The 22,889-nt window shown below is 37.2% G+C and overlaps 1 protein-coding gene across 11 annotated transcripts in view; it reads left to right on the top strand.

Moving 5' to 3' along the window:
- BCAS3 (BCAS3 microtubule associated cell migration factor) overlaps positions 1-22,889 on the top strand; it is a 572,946-nt gene that overhangs the window by 204,509 nt on the left and 345,548 nt on the right. For all 11 annotated transcript variants that reach the window (XM_067716301.1, XM_067716302.1, XM_067716299.1 and 8 more), the window contains exon 15: positions 5,161-5,425. In XM_067716301.1, coding sequence (XP_067572402.1) covers positions 5,161-5,425 — 265 coding nt within the window. The remainder of the gene's footprint in view (positions 1-5,160; positions 5,426-22,889) is intronic.

Below are 22,889 nucleotides of genomic sequence, written 5' to 3'. Positions count from 1 at the left end.
GAGACTTTTTATCCAAGTACTCTCTGCTTTCGGGTTTTCTTTCTTTTTAAAAGAGAGTTGGAAAGGGAATTAGTAATTGAATCATTAGGCATGTATTTGCCTACAGAACCAAAAACAATGGTTTTTAAAAAAAACAACCCAGGGTTTATTTTTCTCACTTTACAAGAAGGCTGCTGCCAGTTTTGGTACAGTGTCTCAGTGACTTTTTTTGTTCTTTTTCTTGTGATCGCTTTATAATTGCCACTCCAGTGGGCATCATTTCTGAATTCAAAGCAGTAAGGTGAATTCAAGGAGTAAGGACAGCTTCAGTGATGTTAATTCCTTTTGTCAAGAAAGTGGATACTTTTCAACACCTGCTGTAAGAGAGGCTTTGGGAAGCACATAGGAAGTATCTGTAGTGGTGGCAGGTGAGGGAGTGAAGGTTGGAGGCTGGGTGTTCTATTTGCCATCCACTAGTTACATCTGTACAACCACAAATCAAGGTATAGAACATTTTCATTATCTCAGAAAGTTTCCTCCTGCCCTTTTCAGTCAGTCTTCTGCCCCACTCACACCCTAGGAAATCATTGCCATTACTTCATTTTTAAAAAAGAGTATCTTTTATGTAATTTCTAAGGTTTGGTGTGGGGCTGGGGGACTGCTATTTCTGGTAAGTTTATTTTTTTTTCTAGCTCCATATTAAAGACTTCAGGCCAGTATCAGAGTCATTATCTGAGTTCTAAAACTGCAGATTTCTTGGTCACGTCTCCCCCAAGACCTCCCAACACCTCCTGAATCGTAATTCTGAAGGTGGGACCAAAAGATCTGTATTTCCTACAAATAATCTAGGTGCTTCTTAGTCTACTAAAAGTTAGAGAATCTCTGCTTTAGATTTTAGTATGTTAAAATAACAGTGAATTTTAAAATTGCTATTATTAGTTAATTGGGATTGGGGGTAAATTTGCGGCATAAATTTGGAGGCTTGTGTGATGCTCATTTCTGTATCTTAGATGCTTAAATGTAGTAACACTTAATTCTAGTGCTCAATTACTCTTGTTTTATATGTAATTTGAATTCAGCCTGTTCTGTGAATGAAATATACACTCGAGGTTTTTTTTTTTTTTTGGTTGTTTGTTTTGATAAAATGTTGGACGTAATTATGCCATATATGTCTGCTATATTAGATTTTGGTTGCCCCAAATATTGTTTGGATGAGTAAATCAATGAAATTGATTTAGATTGCTGAAAAAAATACTTGTATAAACTAGAATTACTGACATATAGCTGCAGTATGTTTTAAGGAACAAATACTTCAGCTTTCTACAGGCCTAATTGGTTTCTCATAGCCAAATTTTACATCATTACAATAAGAAGCAAGTGTGAGATGTTATAAATATGCCAAATAATACATTTAAAGAGCAATAAATTATATAACCGAATAGAAATTTGCAAAACATTTAATTAAGCACTCTGTATTTCTTATTTATATCTCATTAGTTAAGAATTCTGACATTTGCTTATTTAAAAGCTCCAAATTGATAATAATGAGTGTCCTAATGAGGGTTCCCAGTCTTTCTTATTTTTAATAATGTATGAAAAACCACCCAACTCGTTTGATAACAGGAACAGTTGTATCATTTTGCATTTTGTGGATAGGCAACTTGTTATCCTTCGTAATGTTATTTAAAGGATTAAACTTTCTCTAGTTTCTTGACAGCTGATGTGTTTAGCAACTCTTCTCTGCTCGTTTATGTATCCTGATGTGTCTTTAAGGTCACAGAGCAGAATTACTTCTCTAATAGCAGTTTTCTAAGTAAGCTTTTAGGTAGAATTCTGTCTTCTTGCCTTGATACTGTTTGTTAGTACCACCTCATATCAGAAGTATTCTTAAAATGAAATTAGGAAACTTCTTTTCATTGACAGACCAGGAAGTCATCTTGATTATAAGTGTTTTGGAAAAAGGTTTTAGATGACATGGTTTAGTTCCGCTGTGGGTGGAACATAAGTTACTCAGTAAGCCTAAAGATAGTTTTCTTTAGATGTTTGATTCTGGCTTGTGTTAATGCATTTGATACTATAATATTAAATTTGTCTGGTACTGTGTTTCTTTTCTCTTGCTTCTGCTGTTTACACTTTTCTTTGTCCTACCCCTTCCTTTTCTCCTGCTTTTCTGTAAGTCGTTTAGCTGAAAGTCAGTGTAAGTGAAGTAGAGAGGTAAAGCACTTGAGGAATGACTTTTTATTCGTAATTCTAGAATTGCTGGGAGTTAAATTTCTCAGTGTAAAGAATCAGGAGATTCTTTAATTATAACATTAATGTGTCATTTGGATGTGTCACAGTAATTGAAATGGGCAGGCATGGGGCTCAGTTTGGGGTTTATCCATGTATTGATAATTTTGGTCTGTCAATTGTCTAGCAATTAAATATCCTGTTTTGATGTAAGACTAAAATTTCTTTTTTATTTCAAAGATTCCAGGCTCTTGTACTTTGATGAATACGTATAGCTTTTGCTTGTAGAATATTTCTGAAGTATTGGTCCAGATTTTAAGCAGAATTTAGGCTTATTTGAAGATTTAATACACTGAAAATCGGCTTCTTTGACTGCTTGAGGAGTTTTACTCACAAGTTTTAAATCCTATTCACAAACATCTTATCTTATTTTACTATACTTTTTTGTCTGGGTTATGTATTTATTTTTATTTATTTTTTTTTTGCGGTACGCCGGCCTCTCACTGTTGTGCCCTCTCCTATTGCGGAGCACAGGCTCCGGACGCGCAGGCTCAGTGGCCGTGGCTCACGGGCCTAGCCGCTCCACGGCCTGTGGGATCTTCCCGGACAGGGGCACGAATCTGCGCCTCCTGCATCGGCAGGCGGACTCCCAACCACTGCGCCACCAGGGAAGCCCTTAGCTGTCTTTTTTAAGTATAAAAGTAAACAGACTTTTTTTTTTCCTTTGCGGTACGCGGGCCTCTCACTGTTGTGGCCTCTCCCGTTGCGGAGCACAGGCTCCGGATGCGCAGGCTCAGCGGCCGTGGCTCACGGGCCTAGTCGCTCCGCGGCATGTGGGATCTTCCCAGACCTCTGCATCGGCAGGCGGACTCTCAACCACTGTGCCACCAGGGAAGCCCTACAGAGACATTTTTGTTCAAGTTGTCATCATTAGATTGATATGAAGATGAAAGTAATAAATTCAGTTTGCTAATTTGAAAATACTGGGACTTCTGTATTTCAGTACCTGATAAATGTCATACAATTTGGTGACTAACTTTACCTAGATCAAGTTTGTGGCCAGTCAGTTTTTCTGTAAAATTTTTTTCTACAAACATAGCTGCATTCATTGATTTACATATATTTTCTATGGCTACTTTGTCACTGGAAGGGCAGGGAAATAGCTGAGCGAGACCGTATGGCCTGTAGTGTTTGCCAACCACTGCAAATACGTAAGTTTTTTCTTTTTTTTTTCATTGTTATCAGAGTGGTTTTTTTTAAATTGAATAAGTTTAACATGTAACATTGTGTAAATTTAAGGTGTACAACTTGTTACTTTGATACATTTATACATTGCAATGTGATTGCCATTGTACCCATATTTATCACATTATATAACTGTACAATATTATTGTCTATATCAGTATACTGTGCATTAGATCCCTATGGCTTATTTACTACTCGTTATAAATTTGTACTCTTAAACACTGTCAGTCTTATCCCCGCCTCACATCCCCTGGTAACCACCATATTTTACTCTGTTTTTTACAGGTTTGCTTTTCTTAGATTTCACATATAAGTGATACTGTAAAGTTATTTCTCTGTCTGACTTACCACATTTAGCATTATGTGTTCAAGGTCCATCCATGCTGTCACAGTTAGGAGGATATCCATTTTTCTCATGGCTGAAATATTCTGTTGTGTATATATACATGCCACATCTTTTTTCTCCATTCATCTGTTGATGGACATTTGGATTGTCATTTGGGTGTTTTTGAGACATTTTCTCTTCCCACCTCTCTTTAGGGTCCTATATCTGTGTCTGTTGAAGAAACTTCTACTTAACTTTCCTTCAGTTACCCTCATCTCCACTGCACATCCATTCCCCTGCATTCACTCCCACAATCATCCTTCCAGAATTGAAATCTTGACTCCTTATTTCTTAAATAAAATCCAGACACCTCTTGCGCTGGCTTTTGCTCACTCTCATGTTGTTTCTGACATACTGAACTACTTGCTCATCATTTCCATCTTATGTCTATGCATCTATATCAAAAGTAGAATATCTGCATATATCTAAATTAGAATGTCCATCGCTCCTTTCTTTGTAAGTATATCTTACTTCAAAACTCAGTTCCAGAACCCAGAGCTATTCAGATCATGTGTTTTTGGTGCCACTCCTAACCCTCTACCTTCTTGAACATCTCCTTTTCACCTCTCAGAAGCAGATTTCATATTTTCCTTCCTTTTTGTTACCACTGTGCCTCAAATGTAAGACAGTTATTTCATTTTTATATGTTATATTTTTGCAAATTTCTTATGTCTTTTCTTCCTGGTAGGCTGTGAGCCCAAGGACGATTTCTTACCCACCTCTTTTCCTAGTGTTTATTAGCAGGGTACCCAGTGAGTATTCGTTGAGTGAATGATTGGATTAATAACTTCACCTGCTTTGTATAATGTATGTTTTAATTTTTACTCTTCTATGCTTTTTTGGAAGGTAAATTCCTTTAAAGAAATGAACATTATCCATATATCTTTTTTTTTTAATATAGCTCTATAGGGTAAAACCACCTAGGTCCTATTTTCTGACTTGGCACTGTATACAGCAAGGGACAGAATTCCCTCTTGTAAATCTTATCAAATCCCTTATGTGGAGTTTTGATCAGTATTCACCATGAATCTGATCTTTAGATGAAACATTTTGAAAATATAATCTGGTGTTAGGTAAATTTGGTAACCAGGCAGGCATTTCTTTTCTAAAAATAAATAATTAATTAATTATATTATTTATTATTATTTATTTGGTTGGTTTTGGCTGCTTTGGGTCTTTTTTGGCAGATTCTTAACCACTGCACCACCAGGGAAGTCCCCAGGCAGGCATTTCTGTTCATATTTAGTAATATGTTTGTGATATTCCTAGGTAAATCCAAATAGTTTCAATCTTTTTTTTGTTTTTCCTTGTTTCATTTCTAGGTACAAGACATATGCTTCAGCCATGACTGTCGCTGGGTTGTGGTCAGTACACTCCGGGGGACTTCCCACGTTTTCCCAATCAACCCTTATGGTGGCCAGCCTTGTGTTCGAACACATATGTCACCACGAGTGGTAAATCGTATGAGCCGTTTCCAGAAGAGTGCTGGGCTGGAAGAGATTGAACAGGAACTGACGTCTAAGCAAGGAGGTCGCTGTAGCCCTGTTCCAGGTCTATCCAGCAGCCCTTCTGGATCTCCTCTGCACGGTAAACCCAGTTTTCTCTCTCTCCACTATTCCCAACAGTACTTCTTCCCTTTATCTTTCATTTTCGAGATCTGGAATAAAATTAACCCATTTTTCTAATTCATTCATATGAAGATAAGATCTTGGGCTCATTTGGGGACCTTCTTTTTTTTTTAATTTATTTATTTTGTTTGTTTATTTTTGGCTGTGTTGGGTCTTCATTGCTGTGCCTGGGCTTTCTCTAGTTGCAGCGAGTGGGGGCTTCTCTTCGTTGTGGTGCACAGGCTTCTCATTGCGGTGGCCTCTCTTGTTGCAGAGCACAGGCTCTAGGTGCACGAGCTTCAGTAGTTGTGTTGTGCGGGCTCAGTAGTTGTGGCTCACGGGCTCTAGATCACAGGCTCAGTAGTTCTGGTGCACGGGCGTAGTTGCTTTGCGGCATGTGGGATCTTCCCGGACCAGGGATCGAACCCATGTCTCGTGCATTGTCATTAACCACTGCGCCACCAGGGAAGCCCGGGAACATTCTTAATTTATTAAATCATTTAATAAATTGAAGTTAATGTAGTAATGGTGACCATTACCATACTACATTAGCTCCCTAACTTTTTTTTTCAACTTTAAATTAAATATTTATTTATGTGATTATGTTTTAAATATGTCTCTGCCACCAGGCTATTAGTTCTATTAAATGCCCATTCTGTATGAACAGAACTTATTACAGTGCCTGCCAGGCGCAGAGTAAATGGAGATCTGTTGAATGAATGAACGGATGGATGGATGGATGGATGGAGGAGTGTGTGAGTGAGCGAATATGGAAACAGTAGTCCCCAGGCTTCAACATTCCCGTTGTGCTGGGAACTCTGCCTTGCATTTTTTGATAAGTTCTCTCCTTCTTCCCCAATGACTGCCCCCTTCCCCCACCCTAGCAGAGGCCACACCACTCTCCTTGGCCCCAGGGGAAGCACCAGATCTCTTCAGCTCACTTGCCGCACTCAGCTGACTCCCTAACTTTTTCAGTATATAAGAATTACTTGATGTCATATGTATGGAATATGATGTTCAAGACTATTTTCATAAATTTGGAGATTGAATCTTATATCTATAGATCTTTTCCAGAAAACTCTGGCTTTAACCAGAATCAGTGCTGTAGTTCATTAAGAAATATTTATTGTTGGAGAGGAATAATCTTGAGTCGTATGTATTTTAGAGCAGCATTTGCATTTTATTTTAAAATACTAGGTTGGCCAAAAAGTTTATTTGGGTTTTCGTAAGATGTTACGGAAAAATCCGAACGAACTTTTTGGCCAACCCAATACATCTTTGGGGGATTTCTAAAAAACCCACGTATCAGTCAGTATTTTATCTAGAGCAAATAGTTGTGTAACCGTCACTCCAACCAATAAAGGAAACATTACTAGAACTCCATATTTGTGCCCCTTTTCCATAAAAGTAAGCTGTGATTCTGACTTTCAGGGTAATCACTTCCTTACTTTTTAAAAAAGTGAAATGTTCACTTTTTTTTAAAAACAGAGTGTGTATATATTCATATATTCAACTTCTTTAACATGTTTGTGAGATTAATTCATGTATTTTTATGTAGGTTTAATTCATTTATTTCCATTGCTCTTACATATTCCATTGTACAAATATATTTTTACTTATTTATCCTTTCTCCTACTGTTGATGTATATTTGGGTGGTTTCTGATGTGGAGCTATTATGTGTAATGAAGAGATGAAAATTTTTGTCCTTGTTTCTTAGTGCAGATGTGTGCTTATTTTTGTCTTGTTTTTGTTTTTTAACATCTTTATTGGAGTATAATTGCTTTACAGTGGTGTGTTAGTTTCTGCTGTATAACAAAGTGAATCAGCTATACATCTACATATATCCCCATATCTCCTCCTTCTTGCGTCTCCCTCCCACCCTCCCTATCCCACCCCTCTAGGTGGTCACAAAGCCCCGAGCTGATCTCCCTGTGCTACGCGGCTGCTTCCCACTAGCTATTGGTTTTGTATTTGGTAGTGTATATATGTCCATGCCACTCTCTCACTTTGTTTTATTTTTGAATTGAAGTGCTGGATAACAACGTATGTGAATCTTGGCCTTGATAATACCAGAATGGTTGTACCCACCAGAATGAGAGAAGATATTCATTGACATTAGATGACACTTTGTTTTTTGGAGTATTGCAGTTTCTCCTTGACAGATGACCAATTTAGATTTTTAAGTATAGGGAATTTTATAGAGCGAGATTATGGTTCCTACAGAAAACAACCCTTATTTAATTGATTTGACATTCACATGACATAAAATTAACCATTTAGATGTTAACAATTCAGTGGGATTTATTACATCACAATATTATGCAACTACCGCTTCTGTCTAGTTCCAAATATATTGTCTTCACCCCAGATGAAAACTGCATATTCTTTTTCTTTTTTTTGGGCTGCACAGCATGGCCTGTGGGCTCTTAGTTCCCCAATCAGGGATCTAGTCCGTGTCCCCTGCATTGGAAGGGCGGAGTCTTAACTGCTGGACCGCCAGGGAAATCCCCCAAACTGCATATTCTTTAAGCAGTTCCTCCCCACCCCTCTGTCCCCAAGCCCGTAGCAACCACCAGTCTGCTTTCCATCTCAATATATACCTGTTATGGGTATTTCATATAACTGCAGTCATAAAATATGTGACCTTTTGTTTCTGGCTTCTTTTGCATAGCATAATGTTTTAAAAGTATAGCCACATTGTAGTATGTGTCAGTACTTCATTACTTTTTATGGTTGAATAATATTCCATTACATGTATGTACCACAGTTTTTTATCCGTTCATCCATTGATGGATATTTGAGTTGTTTCCACCTTTTGATTTTGTGGATAGTGCTGTTATGAACATGTGTGTACAAGTACTTGTTTGAGTACATCTTTGCAGTTCTTCTGGCTATATCCCTAAGAAGTTAAAGAAGCTAAAATGCTTGTGCTTGAACACACATCCTTTTGTAATACCTAATCAATTCAACATATGTATTTTTTCTGGAGGAAGTTTTAAGATAGACTGAAAAAATATATTGGTAAATAGAATCCTGGGGAGAAATTCTGCAACTCAAAACAGTTTGGGACCTTTGTTTTCTGCTTAGATGATATTTTGTGCTTTGGCCCTATTATAATTTTTTTAATATTTATTTTTATTTGTGTTTGGCTGCATTGAGTCTTAGTTGCAGCATTCAGGATCTTTCATTGTGGCGCACAGGCTCCAGAGCACGTTGGCTCTGTAGTTGCTGTGTGCAGGCTTTCTAGTTGCGGCACGCAGGCTGTCTAGTTGTGGCGCTTGGGCTCTCTAGTTGTGTCACGTGGGCTTAGTTGCCCCCCAGCGTGTGGGATCTTAGTTCCCCGACCAGGGATCAAACCCGCATCCCCTGCATTGGAAGACAGATTCTTAACTATTGGACCACCAGGGAAGTCCCTGGCCCTATTATTTATTTATTTATTTAGAAGTATTTTTTTTTATTAATTAATTTATTTGTTTTTGGCTGTGTTGGGTCTTTGTTGCTGCTCGTGGGCTTTCTCTAGTTACGGCAAGCGGAGGCTACTCCTTGTTGCAGTGCACAGGCTTCTCATTGCGGTGGCTTCTCTTGTTGCGGAGCATGGGTTCTAGGTGTACAGGCTTCAGTAGTTGTGGTACACGGGCTCAGTAGTTGTGGCTCGCGGGATCTAGAGTGCAGGCTTAGTAGTTGTGGTAAACGGGCTTAGTTGCTCTGTGGCATGTGAGATCTTCCCAGACCAGGAATCAAACCCGTGTCCCCTGCATTGGTAGGTGGATTCTTTTTTTTCTTTCTTTTTTTTGCAGTACGTGGGCCTCTCACTGTTGTGGCCTCTCCCGTTGTGGAGCACAGGCTCCGGACGTGCAGGCCCAGCAGCCACGGCTCACGGGCCTAGCCACTCCGCGGCATGTGGGATCTTCCCGGACTGGGGCATGAACCCGTGTCCCCTGCATCGGCAGGCAGACTCTCAACCACTGTGCCACCAGGGAAGCCCGATAGGTGGATTCTTAACCACTGCGCCACCAGGGAAGTCCCTGGCCCTATTATTTTTATAAGAACAGTTATTATTCATGTATATTTAACTAGTGATCCATGATCTTTGAGGTTGAAATAAGTCCTGGGTGAAAACTGTCATTTAAAAAAGTATTGGGACTTCCCTGGTGGTCCAGCGGGTAAGACTTCACGCTCCCATTGCAGGGGGCCTGGGTTCGATCCCTGATCGGGGAACTAGATCCTGCATGCACGCTGTAACTAAGAGTTTGCATGACGCAACTAAGAGTATGCATGCCACGACAAAGATATCATGGCCGTAACATAGATGCCGTGTGCTGCAACTAAGACCCGGTGCAGACAAAAGAAATAAATAATAAATAAATAAATATTTTTACAAATAAAAATCATAAAAAAGTATTTAAAATTTAAAAAAAAGTTTAGAAAGCTATGAGATATTCATGTTTTCAGCCATTTGCAAGAAATTTTACTTCAGAAATAATTACTTACATTCTTAGGTGTGACTGTTTTGTCATATAACTAAATGGTAGTATAGGTTCTTTGAGGGCCTTGCTTTTTGTGTTAAATATTTTTCTTAACTTGAATTTCACCATACAGTTTATGGAGCGAGATTTAGTGTGCACATTGGGCAGCTAGGTTGGCCAGAGAACCAGCTGTATTAGTAGAAAAATTTGGAAGAATTTATAGTCTTTATGCATCTTCAGAGAGCATTCTTTTGAGTTCCTTTTTTCTTCCTCTTCTTCCTTCTCTAATAAGCATACCACATACCAGGTTCTGTGCTAGGCTTTGGGCATACTGTGCACAGAAATTAAGGTCATCTCTGCCCTTGTCTAAGGGAACAAAACGGATATTGAATGACTGAATGAATACCTTTCAATATATTTTTGCTGAAGGGTGCAAAGTGCCAGTCAGTTAAGGATTTGTCATTTGTAAAAGATCAAACAGTTGAAGAGTAATATTGTCAAAATATATTATTTTCTCTCAGCATTATTGTTTTCACAGCTTCCTTCATATTTTTCCATAAAACTAAGAGAAGGCATCTCAGAGAGGAGATTATAGACAGTTTAGCAGTACTGCAGTTCTTAAATTCCCTTTTGAAAGCAAGGAATTTCAGGAGACGTTTTCCTCCTGATAACACATGCTAAATTTTTATTATGTTGGAATTTCACCCCCTTTTTCTGTAGTTTTTTCATTTTTAAAGTGCAGACATTAGAGTGATGGTCATTTTTCTTTATGTTCTTTTTGTACCTTACATGTCAAAACAAAATGGGCATTGTTGTTGGTTAGTTCTAAAAATGATGTATTTACAGTTTGTGTGGATAAACAATCTGATGCTAGTCAAAAACAATGTAAACGTTTGAACAGGGAGGGATTCATCTTGAAAATGAATCATGGTTTGGCGGTTATTGCTGTTGTTTGTCTGTGCTCTTTTTAGCAAAGTAAAGGAAACTGTTAAATAACAGTTGATATAAGGATATTTCCTTTTTACTCTCTGGATGCAATCCAGTTTAGGTTAGGATTATTTTATCTATTTGCCATTTTTACTTAACAGAGGATGTTTATTTATTTGAAATATACTTTCTCTAAATATCTCTTTCATTTCTGGTCTTGTTGCCTGGACCTTAGTCTTAAGGGGTTCTTAAGATCCGTGAACATGGATAGGAAAATATTTCATCTTTAGGATTACTATCCTCTACCCAAAAGTAAATGTTTTCTTTCATTATGAATATAGACAACACATGACAGTTATAGCAGCAGTACTTGTGACATTGTCACCAATAAAAACACAGATGTTTTTGTATCACATTATATACAAAGAAATCTTGAAGTGTTTTGTCGAGATGTATTTTGAAATATTGTTTATGCTCACCATTGCTTGGAAATTTTATATATATATATAATGTAATAATATTACTGATTTTAATATTACATATATTACTATAGCAGAACTTAATTTTTAAAATAAACTGATAGCTATACTTCAGTATAATAATATGGTTTTCTTTGTAATTCTGTGTATTGTATCCCATGCATTTAAATTATCATTCTGAGAAAGAGTCCACAGGCTTTTCCAGGTTGTCCAAGTAGTCCATGACAAAAGTGATTAAGAACCTCTTATCATCATTTCTTACCTCATCTGTTTCTGTAGCCTCCAGCCTTCTTTTTTTCTTTTAACTATCGCAAGCATTTTCTTTGTTAACCGTAAGTAGGATAATATTCCACTTTTCTGCTTTCAGTCTTTCAGTGTCTCACCATGCTTTTAGGATGTTAGGGAAGGTTCCATCTCACTCTCAGCTTCTTGTTCCACCACACCTACATTTCTGTACCCTTCCCTGAAAATGCCACATGTATTCATTTCTTGGCACCTTTTAAGTTTGCATACTCTTCTCAAAATAATTTTTATTCCCTTGGATGCCTGCTGAAACCCTACTTCATTATGATCTAGCTAAAAGTATCACTTCATCTCTTCAGCCTCTTATTTTGTTTGTTTTTTATTTATTTATTTTTGGCCACGTTGGGTCTTCGTTGCTGCACGTGGGCTTTCTCTAGTTGTGGTGAGCAGATGCTACTCTTCGTTGCGGTGCTCAGGCTTCTCATTGTGGTGGCTTCTCTTGTTGCAGAGCATGGGCTCTAGGTGCGTGGGCTTCAGTAGTTACGGTGTGCGAGCTCAGTAGTTGTGGCTCGGCTCTAGACCGCGGGCTCAGTAGTTGTGGCGCGTGGGCTCAGTTGCTCTGCAGCATGTGGGGTCTTTCCAGACCAGGGATCGAACCTGTGTCCCCTGCATTGGCAGGTGTATTCTTAATTGTGCTACCAGGGAAGTTCCTCTTCAGCCTCTTTTAAACACCTCTTTATGTTGTATGTTCTGTATCAGTCTTGGTATTGGCACTATGAATGTGATTTTATTATATTTTAATGTTAGTTGTTCATATTAACATATGTTAATATGTTCATTGACATGCCTGTGTCTCCCAGTAGATTTACCTCCATGAAGAGAGGGTCTTTTTCTTGTTTATATTTTTATCTTGGCACCTCATATAGTATTTGGTAAAATGTAGATTCTAAGGCTTCAAACCAAAGTTTTCAAAGTTATTAGAACTTAGAAGTTCTAATAAAAACAGTTTATTACTTGTCAGAATGAAGAGATTTTCATTCATGGTAACATTGCTTTTCATTTTAACATCTGTAAGATTCTTTCATTTTATTCAAGAACTATTAATTAGTGTTACTATGTCCAGGCACTGTTCCTGAGCTGTAGGATACAGCAGTGAATAAAAGAGGAAAACATCCCTGTTCCCATGGAGCTGACTTTCCAGTGGCGGGATATGTGATGCATAGAATAGATGATAGGTGAATGGATGGATGGATTCATGGATTCATGGATGGATGGATGGACAAATGGATGGATAAACAGGTAGTTTTATATGCTATGGAGAAAAGTAAAGGAAGGGGAATAGGGCATGCCTGGAGAAGATTGCAGTTTGAAATTAGGATGCTCCTGGCAGGCCTTACTGAGTTGATGACATTTGAATAAAGATCTGATGGAAGTGTGGGAGAAAGTCATGCAGATGTCTGCGGAACATGTTCCAGGCAGAAGAAACAGTCAGTGTAAAATCCCTGAGCTGGGAATCTGTCTGGAGTGTTCATGGAGAGGCAAGGAGGCCCATGTGGCCAAGGAACAGTGTACAAGGTGCAGAGTAGAAGATGAGGTCGGAGAGGGAATGCGGCCAGATCATGTCAGCCTTTGACTTTTACTCAGAGTAAAGTGGAAAAGCTGTGGAGGGTTTTGGGTGACGGGGTCAGATTGTGGTTTGACAGGAGCAGAATGGTGATCTGTATTGAGAACGCACCATCTGCAGTCTGACAAGAGTAGAAGTCTAGTGAGACCAGTTAGGAGAGCATTGCAGAAATCCAGGAGAGAAAAGAGAGGAGTCAGGGTGACCAGTAAGGCTTTCGGCCCGAACAGCTGGAAGGGTGCGACTGCCATCACATGAAATGAGGACCACGAGGATAAAGCAGCTCTGGGGATAGAGACAGATCAGGACTTTTGGACATGTTTAGTTTAAGATGTGTCTTGACCTCCTAGTGATGTTAGGTAGGTAGTTGGTTTTATGAATCTGGAGTTCAGTGGGAAGGAATAGGCTGAGAATAAATGTTGGGGAGGCATAGATAAAAAAAGCCAAAGCAGGATGAGATCACCTAGTAAGTGAATGAGTATGAAAAGAAGATGAAGATGTCCCAGGACTGAGCCTGTGACATAGAAGGAAAACCACACATGAGAAATCCTATAAGCCAAATGAAGACATTGGTTTTTTTTTCCTGAGAAAAGGGAATGATTAATGTGTTAAATTCTGCTGATAGGTCAATTAAGATAAGGACTGAGAAAAAGATAGAATACCATCAAATTTAGTCATGTAGAGGACATGTAGCTTTGATAAGAGCAAGTTTTGTTGAAGCGGTAGGGGCCTGATAAGAGAGGATTTTATTAAGGACGGGAAGAGAGAAATTGGAGGCCAGTATTGACAGGCCTTTCAATGAGCATTGATGTAAAGGGGAACAGGAAAATGGGGAAAAGTTAGAGGGCAAAGAGGAGATTGCCTCTGTTTCTCATAGAAATAGGAGGAGAGCATGTTTGCAGGTGAATAGTCCTCTAGGAGATGAGGCATTCCCTTTACCAGTTAGTAAATTTTTGCTGAATGAAGAAACCATTTCTGCCACTATTGTTTATGCTCCAAGCAAATTTAATTACTTGCTTTTGCTTTTCAGCTTCAATCAACACCTTGTTCCTGCGTCTGAATTGTTTTCCGCTTATTTCTTCAGGTAAACGTGGAATGAATCTTTGAAGCTCAGCTCAGCTCAGCTCACAGTGTGCTTTTCTCCCTCTTAACATAAAGTGTCTAACTTTGGTATTTGTTTCTTCTGTAAGCTATTTATCCATACTTATCACTTCCTGCCTTCTACCTATTATTTTCGATGATCTCCATTTTTAACTGTAACTTCCTTGGGGAGGCAGTTGGAGGACCTGGAGTCTGACTTCCTGTGGTAGAACCTCTGTGACTTTCTGGCTCCGTAAATTTAGACAGATTACTTAATCTACCTGTGCCTTAATTTTCTGTCAGTAAAATGGGGATAATAAAATTACCTACCTTAGAGAGTTACTGTGAGGATCAAAGCATTTTGAATAGTGTCTGACACACATGAAATAACTCAGGAAAAGATTAGCTGCTATGATTAATTTCATTATTGATACTGATTATTACTAAGGAGGTATGTAGGACTGATTCATTATTCATATTTTTGTATAGTGGCTCTTATGCAGAAAAGAGAATAAATGAAGAATTCACCAAATAATAAGTGACTGAAATATAATCGTGACCTTATTGTGCATAGGCTTTTGTAGCATTATTAGACTCAGTATTGATGAGTTGACTTCTGACATTGTTTCTGAAATGAAGGTACACCCAACGCAAAATTGAAAGTGAAGGTAGTATTATTTTTTCTTTTTCATCTGTTTTTACTCATTGTAATACCATACATTAGGAAATATAGTTGTATAAATTAATCTACCCATTCTCTAGCCTTTGCATTTCTTTATTTTGCAAATTAGTTTTCCAGTTTAGGTTCAAGAATATGACAGTCACTATGTGATAGGGCTTTTAAGGAATTTGTTTTTTTCCTATTTCCATTGCGTTAACAGAGGGATTCTGGATTTACTTCAGCAGTTCTCGGAAGTGTCGCCTTCCCATTAACTCATTGGTCCTGAAGGGAGGAGTCATCATTGAGTCACAGCTTTAGGCATCTGAATTCCAGATTCTACTTCTTCTAAATGGAAGGAATGGATGAGACTCTGGGTCCTGTAGAGGGGGCCTCTGATTTCTTGGGCTTGAAGCCTCACTATTTTAATAAACTGCTTCTAAGTAACTGGTAGCATCACTTTTCTTCCTAGCATCTGTATGAGGCATTCTTTTTTTTTTTTTTTTTTTTACCACTCAGAAACTGTGTTTATAGCTTTCATTTGCTGGTTTATTGTAATTACTTTTGTTGATCAGTAGTTTTCTTGATACAGACCACATCACAACTGTAAATACAAAGCAACCGCCCATTTCAGCCTTATATAGTTTCACCTACTTAAGACAATCAATAATAATGTGATGTTTTTTGACTTCTCTTTCCACATCACTGTTTACTTGTGGATTGAAGTTTCCATTTGTATGTTTTAATTTTTGCCAAGAAAAATCAATCATGTGCACTGTAGCTCTGCTTTAAATTTTATGCCTCATATGACACAGCGTATATATATATATATATATATATACAGTATATACATGTAAATGGATAAAAATCTTCTTTTAGGCTATCTTAGTTTAGTACCTGGGTTTTTTACTGGTTGCATGTACTTTCTTGTAGTTCAGATGAAGTTTTTAATCTATTGTTTTGAAGTCTATTAAAGTTTTCCTAGTGAATTTGTGTCTTTACATCTATACACCAAAATCATGCATATTTAAAATATTTTCATGTCACTTCCTATTGTTTCTCAGAACAGATGAGTTCTTTAGGGAAAGTGGATTGAAAAGAGAAGCCTTATAATTAATACCATCCTGAAAAGTTCTTTTATTTCAGAAGCCCTAATTGGAGAAACCACCTACTAAGTAAAGATAGCATCATTTTTTAATAGACGGTTTTATAGAGCAGTTATAGGTTCACAGCAAAATTGAGAGGAAGTTTCAGATAACATAGTTTTTGAGGAAAATAAAATTACCTGTGGAGTATCTTCTAACACTCTTATATTGTCTCTAAATTATACTTTATGTTAAATTTAATACTATAAAAACTGATTAAAGTCTATTTGAATACTTTATCTCTTGTCTGTTATTTGGAATATGCTACACTTTTTTCTCTCGTTTTTATTCCTTAAAATAAATGCTGGCTCAGGTAGTTAGCACTTGGAGCTAAACTGTCATGTTTTGTTTTCCTCTTTACTGTTCGTGAAATATTTTGTGTTTTCTCTGTATTTTTAACACTGGCACATCATAGACTCCAGGTTTCTTGTTTTGTTTTTAAATGGTTAATGAGACATGCCTCTAGAGGGCGATCTTTTCTAAACTTTCCTGTGATGGCAATCATGGCAACCCTGGCATGAACTTGGTGTACTATGGTTGTTGATGTTGTCTAAGATTTTATAATAGCCTAGCTTCCTTTTCATGATGTTTTCTATGATTTATTCCTCAAAGTCTTATTAGAGAATTGGACTTTTGAAATATATTACTATCAATTATTATCTAGTTTTAGTACCCCGTCCAGGTACCTAGCTCCTATGAATGAATGGAGGGAACTCTTTTAGTTAATCATCTGAGTAAGTGGTTTCTGTATGTTCTAAAAGATCCTTTCTTTGTTTCTCTATACATTGCTATTCAAGGACCTATCTCTGTATTTTATGGGACGAGAGTGATTACACTCTACTACTGAGGCATCATTAGGCCTTATACTTAATCTCTGCTTCTCTTTTCTGTTAACATTCATTGTAGTTTTATTGTTTTTGTTTACCTATTCAATATATAATTTTTGTATCAAAGCAATACATACATTTATTATAAAAGTCAAATAATGCCACAATTTTATAAAGAAAAATTGCACTCTCCTGCACCCACTTCTCCCACTCAGAGTCTGCTTCTTTCAGTTCTTCATAATTTATTTCTTGCTGTTTTCTTTTTTTTGCCCCTTTCGGGAAATCATTTTGGTTGGATAATGGATCACCTACACTGAACCCCTAACTTTCTTTTCTATTTCCTGTCTCTTTGTCTTTTTGTTTTACTTTAAGAGAATATCCCCAACTTTATCTCCTAACCTTCTTATTAGATTTTTATTTGTGCAATATGTTTTTAATAACCTTTCCTATGAATGTTTCTCTTATTTTCACATCCTTTTCTTATTTCACAGATGTAAAATTGTTTATCTCTTTAAAAGATAGTTATAATTTTGGATGCACTTATTTGCTCCTGGTAGTATCTGTTTCCTCTGAGTTCCTTTTTCAGTTTTTTTTGTGGTCATCATTATCTTTCATCTTGGACTCTCAACCCTGATTGTACATTATAATTTACCTGGATAGATTAAAAAAGTACTGATGCCTAGGCCCAATCTCAGACTGATTAAACTAAAATACTGGCCGGAATGTGTAGGAATCCTTGGCTGATCATTCTTATTTTTTATTTTATTTAAAAAAATTTATTATTATTTGATTTATTGTGTTATTTCATATTTATTCACCTAATCAACACATCCATACTAAAGAACTGATTGGAAGCTCTTTGAGCACAAGTAGCTCATACCAGTTTATAGGTCCAACTGGTCTATCAGTTTTATTAGGGTACCTCCCAATCAATAGTATTTGTAGATCTTTTCACTTTGACTGGTCAGTTTCCCCACGAAGGAATTCTCTAGAAACGTTCTGGCAATAGAATTACAAGTTAATTTTCAGGGAGTTGACCCTTCAACATTGTTTTAGTCTGGTGATTAGAATAACTAATTACAAGAGGATTTGGCTTACCTATTTGCATGTTAAGTTAGCCTTACTTTTCCAGTGAGGAAGACGATTAAGTAAGAAAATTCTGGTCAGGTTCCATTGAAATATTTTTTCAAAATTTGGTTTTAGAAAAATTGGAGGGGGAGAAGAGAGAAGGAATTGGGCTTCTTAGGATACACAATGACCAGTGTCTTCATGAGTGACCCAAATAAACAGATTTAGAAATTATGAGACTTGGGAGTAGCAGCCATGAGCAGTCTTGAACTTAAAAATCTGAGCAGGAAGTAAAAATATGACTGCTGGCTTATAGTTTGTAAACTACAAAAGGGTACGGAGAGTGAAGTCGCTGCTGTGCCAGCATTACACATACTGAGAAATAGAAACCGTTATGGTTCTTAGCATAATAGGTTCTTAGCATAAAATGACATTTAGAATTTGGAAGAGGATGAGAAAAGGAAAGGGATTTAAGGTTCATTGAAAGAGGTATTAACATTGGATGATGTGTTTTTGCAGGTGAGAATATTGAAGCTAGAATGAGGCACAAGAGTGAAACTATTTCAAAATGGATAGAGTGGATTTAGTGTGGGCATTGTTGTTGTTGGCAGCTTCAGAAGAGACAGGCCATTCCCTTTTCAGTGTTGAGAAGCATCATGAGTAGGGAATTCTTAACAAATGTTCAATAATATTTCACTCCTGTCCAATTTGGAATGGATTGAAATGTGTACGCTTTTGAAAAAATCATGGATGAAAGAAAATATAAAACAACAGTACTGATAAATGATTATGGTTTTCTGGCAATAACCCAGCTGATTAAGAATAAGTGTTTCTGCTAAGGCAGAAGAATTACAGGGAAAGAAGTAGAGTCGTCATTCTCAGGTGCCCAGATATGGTCATGGTATCACTCCTCTTTGTGATTTTCATTCTCAAGGACTTTCTGTCAAAGGAGTTTTTATGCATACAGGTAAATTCATGGTTTTGCCTTTGGAAAAATAAGTTTGGAAGACAAGGACTCGAACTATTTATTAATGTTCATATGTGTACTTTGATTTCTTTCTTTTTCTTTTTTTGTCGGTGAACAATACTCTCACAAATTGTTGATAATTTAGGCAGCTATATTGAGAATGGGTTTCCTGTTTTCTTCTTGAGCAGAACATGTGAGCATATTTTGATAGAATGATATTTAAATGTTTTTAAGCTGGAAATAAAATATATGTGAGTATAAAAGGTTTTATCTTCCCTGCTGTCAAAAATGCTGATTTGGCTCTTTTGCACAGTACTCCCATCTTTGTATGGTTGTTAAAATCTGTTGCTCTTTCCCATCTGAAGGAAATGCATCTTTGACACTTCTCATGACCTGAGTCATGATGCTGAAATAGAGCCAGAAAATATCCTTAACAGTCATAAGTAAAAAGAAGGAAGGCTTCTGTGGAGTGGGGGTAAGGGAGCGGGAAGGAGGTTGTGGGGAGCATCTTTGCTATTTTGAATTATATCTTTTTGATTATTATGAAAGTTGCTTACATTTTACTACGATCGTTGTTATTCAGCAGAAAATACTTTGATTTTAATATTTAATTTTTCCTTAGTATACAGTGTTTAATGTACTGGAAAAAGACCAGTTCTGCAAATGTTAAATTATTTTGAGTCCTCCAAGTCTAAAAACATTACACCTTAAATCTTGCAACTTATTCAGTATTTTATCTTGTTACAGTGTTTCTTTTTATTTCAGTACCAGCTCCCATTTTTCCATATCTTATAGGTTCAACAGTTTTAATAGCATTATGTTTATTGAATGATGCAGATAAGTTTCCTTTTTTTTTCCTTGAACAGTGAAGTGCTTCTGTTTGATCTGTTGACATGATACAGAATTCATTGCGAGATAAGCATGGGAGATATGGGTGTGGAATATTTTCAAAAAATAATTTTAATGAGGATTTATTTATACTTTGGGGAACTCATTTAATCACAGATTTGGTCTAAGTGCTGCTAGATTATGGGATTTTTAATTCTGGGGATTTTGCACTAGGGTTATTAAATGTCTTCACTTCTGAGCACTTAGTCCCAAAACTCTACTCTTCGATTCAGAAGAGTGGGGAATTTTGAGGTTGCTTACGTCTTTAGGAATAACTTGATTCTTTTTTTTTTTTTAATAACTTGATTCTTAAAGTAAAATCCCAAGATCTTTTTCATTTATTCTCCTTCTTTATACAAACAGTTTGCATTGTTCCCTCTACTGTTAAATATAGTCCATTGACTGTCTTCCTTGATTTTTCATTGTGGAAAGAGTGGTAAACTACAATCCTAAGGTTTAAAATGAATTAAAAATTGCTGAAACTTCTTAAATATTAAGAGCACCAGCTCTTACAAATTGTCTTCATCCCAAATCTTGGAATGCTGCAAGAATAATAAACTAAGGTAATGAACTTCCCACTTATGGGAGGAGATTTTTAAAATTCATCTTGTAAATTTGGGTTGGCTGTGTGAACAAATGGTGCCAAAAGTATAGTGGAGAGGAGATGCAGACAGAAGATTTTCATGCAGTTTATTTCAGTGCTTGTCCCCATACACTTTTTATCTCTGAAACTTTTTGGAAATATTTCCTATTTCCTCTTATTTGTATTTTTTTGAATGTTGTTTCTGACTTATCTCCCCTTCTAGGCTTATTTTTGCAGTCCAAGGATCCTTGTTCTCAGACAGCTTTAGTATCTTTTTGGAGTAGTGTAGACTAATCTTGTTCTACATATAGTTTTAGCAACAGTTAGTTAGTTCCTTTTGACTTTTAATTTTTATGTGTAAATTTTCTAAATTTATTTAGTTTTGGATTAAGGAAAGAAAAACACATTTACATGTAACAGTCGTGAACACATTAAGATAATAAACTGGTAAAAAAGTATTCAGACTAGAAAAGGAAACTACCTAGCACATTGTGTATTTGAATATTTATAAATTTATATATATACTTTTAATTAATTAATTAATTAATGGCTGCGTTGGGTCTTCGTTGCTGCACACGGGCTTTCTCTAGTTGCAGCGAGCGGGGGCTACTCTTTGTTGCGGTTCGCGGGCTTCTTATTGCTATGGCTTCTCTTGTTGCAGAACACGGGCTCTAGGCACGCGGGCTTCCGTAGTTGTGGAGCGCAGGCTCAGTAGTTGTGGCTTGTGGGCTCTAGAGTGCAGGCTTAGTAGTTGTGGCGCACGGGCTTAGTTGCTCTGTGGCATGTGGGATCTTCCCGGACCAGGGCTCAAACCCGTGTCCCCTGCATTGGCAGGCGGATTCTTAACCACTGTGCCACCAGGGAGCCCCTATAAATTTATATATTGATTAATATCTGAAAAATAGTACAGTTTCAAGTCTCCAGAATGTGAAGTTTTAATTCTACTGACATTTAGTTAGTACTAGTGCAAAGTTCCGTGCAGCTACTTTGTATGTAGTGGGAAGAGTAATGACAGTATCATTAAAAACCTCAACCCCATCTTGCAAAGAAAAAAAAAAATTGGGTTCTTGTTTTCAAGTTAATTTTGTGGGGAATATTTCTTATCTTTCTACCTTCGCATCCCTCCCCCAAAGTACCTGTCTGTTGTGTTGTGAACTGTTTACTTGAAAAAGCAACAAATGTTTCGCTTGAAATGCATATATGTTTTTGCAGTATCTTTGCTTCACCACCTATTACTCTCCAAAAATTTTACAGGGAGAAACAAGTCAGTGCCTAGTCAGAATTGTCCTTGAACGCTTCCTATCTTGTACTTTGTCACCAAAACTGTTTGGTTGTTCTGTTAACAGTCTTTCAAAAAATAGGGATGTATTATTCATTTTCTTTTAATTGTGTGTGTTCTGCTCTCCTTGGCTTCTGTGAACAAGCATTGCTTCCGCCCAGTTTGGTATGTGGGTCAGAAGGCACTGTTTCTCACCAGGGCGCTGCTGTTTCCTCTTCCTACTTGAGTAGATTACAGATTATACTGGAATACGCCTAAGAAAAGGTCAAAAAGGAGGGTGAAAGTCCTGGAACTGCAGCTGGGAAGCTTGTCATTCTCATCTAGGAAAGGGGAAAAAAAGAGAGAAAGAAAGAAAAAGAGAAACAGAGACTCCAATGTCAACCCCAAACAACCCACATTCAAGAAATTCCTGTTTGCACAGGATACTTTTTATATATTCCAAAAGGACTCTATTTGGTTTTGATTAAATAATTATCGAGTGTTTGGCTGAGAAAGCTTTAATGTTAAATTAGATGGCAAGCAAGTGCTAAGCAGTGTTTTTAGGTTTTCAGAGCCTACATTTCCAGGGATTGTTACAAAACAAGCTACCATTGTACCCTTTTTGACAGAGTCAAGAAGTCGGGAGCTGTTCAACTACAGAGTTAACTTAGTTAAACTCATTGGTATATTTTGGATTTTTATCCCTGTCAATTCCACAGCAGGATACTAAAAGCAGACCGAACGTTTTGGTCTTCTGTGGAAAGCAAAAAGCACCAAAAAAGCCCCATATGAACTTGTTACCTGATTTTTATTTTGGAAAGACATGATGTTGGGAGTAGACCATCTACATGAGGTCTTAGAGTAAAGAAGTTGGTTGAAGTAGGATAATAATGGGATATTTGGGAATAGGGTTCTTCCTATATATTTATCTTCTCAGGGGTGCCAGGTTGTCACATCCACATTGCCTCTTAGTGTGCCTCGTTACTCCAATTTCAAAATGTAAGGGTTCAAAATATTAGCAGACCAAGGACACTGACTGAGAGGTTTATATCCTAGAACAAGAGTGGATCTTGTGGACAGGTGTGTGGAAGGGTGATGAGAACAGAATTTGAAACTATTGTAGGAGTCTCGTTTCTATGTTTCTTTAGTAAACCTTCAGAAAAAATGGAGTGCCCAAAGGAATGAAGTCTGTGTCCATGTTAAGGGTCAAAAAGTGAGAAGATGGGCTTCCCT

The sequence above is a fragment of the Pseudorca crassidens genome, chromosome 19 (genome assembly GCF_039906515.1).
Source record: "Pseudorca crassidens isolate mPseCra1 chromosome 19, mPseCra1.hap1, whole genome shotgun sequence".
In the NCBI taxonomy this organism is placed as follows: domain Eukaryota; kingdom Metazoa; phylum Chordata; class Mammalia; order Artiodactyla; family Delphinidae; genus Pseudorca; species Pseudorca crassidens.
The sequence above is the reverse complement of the archived record's forward strand: the minus strand, read 5'-3'. Positions and strand labels throughout refer to the sequence as shown.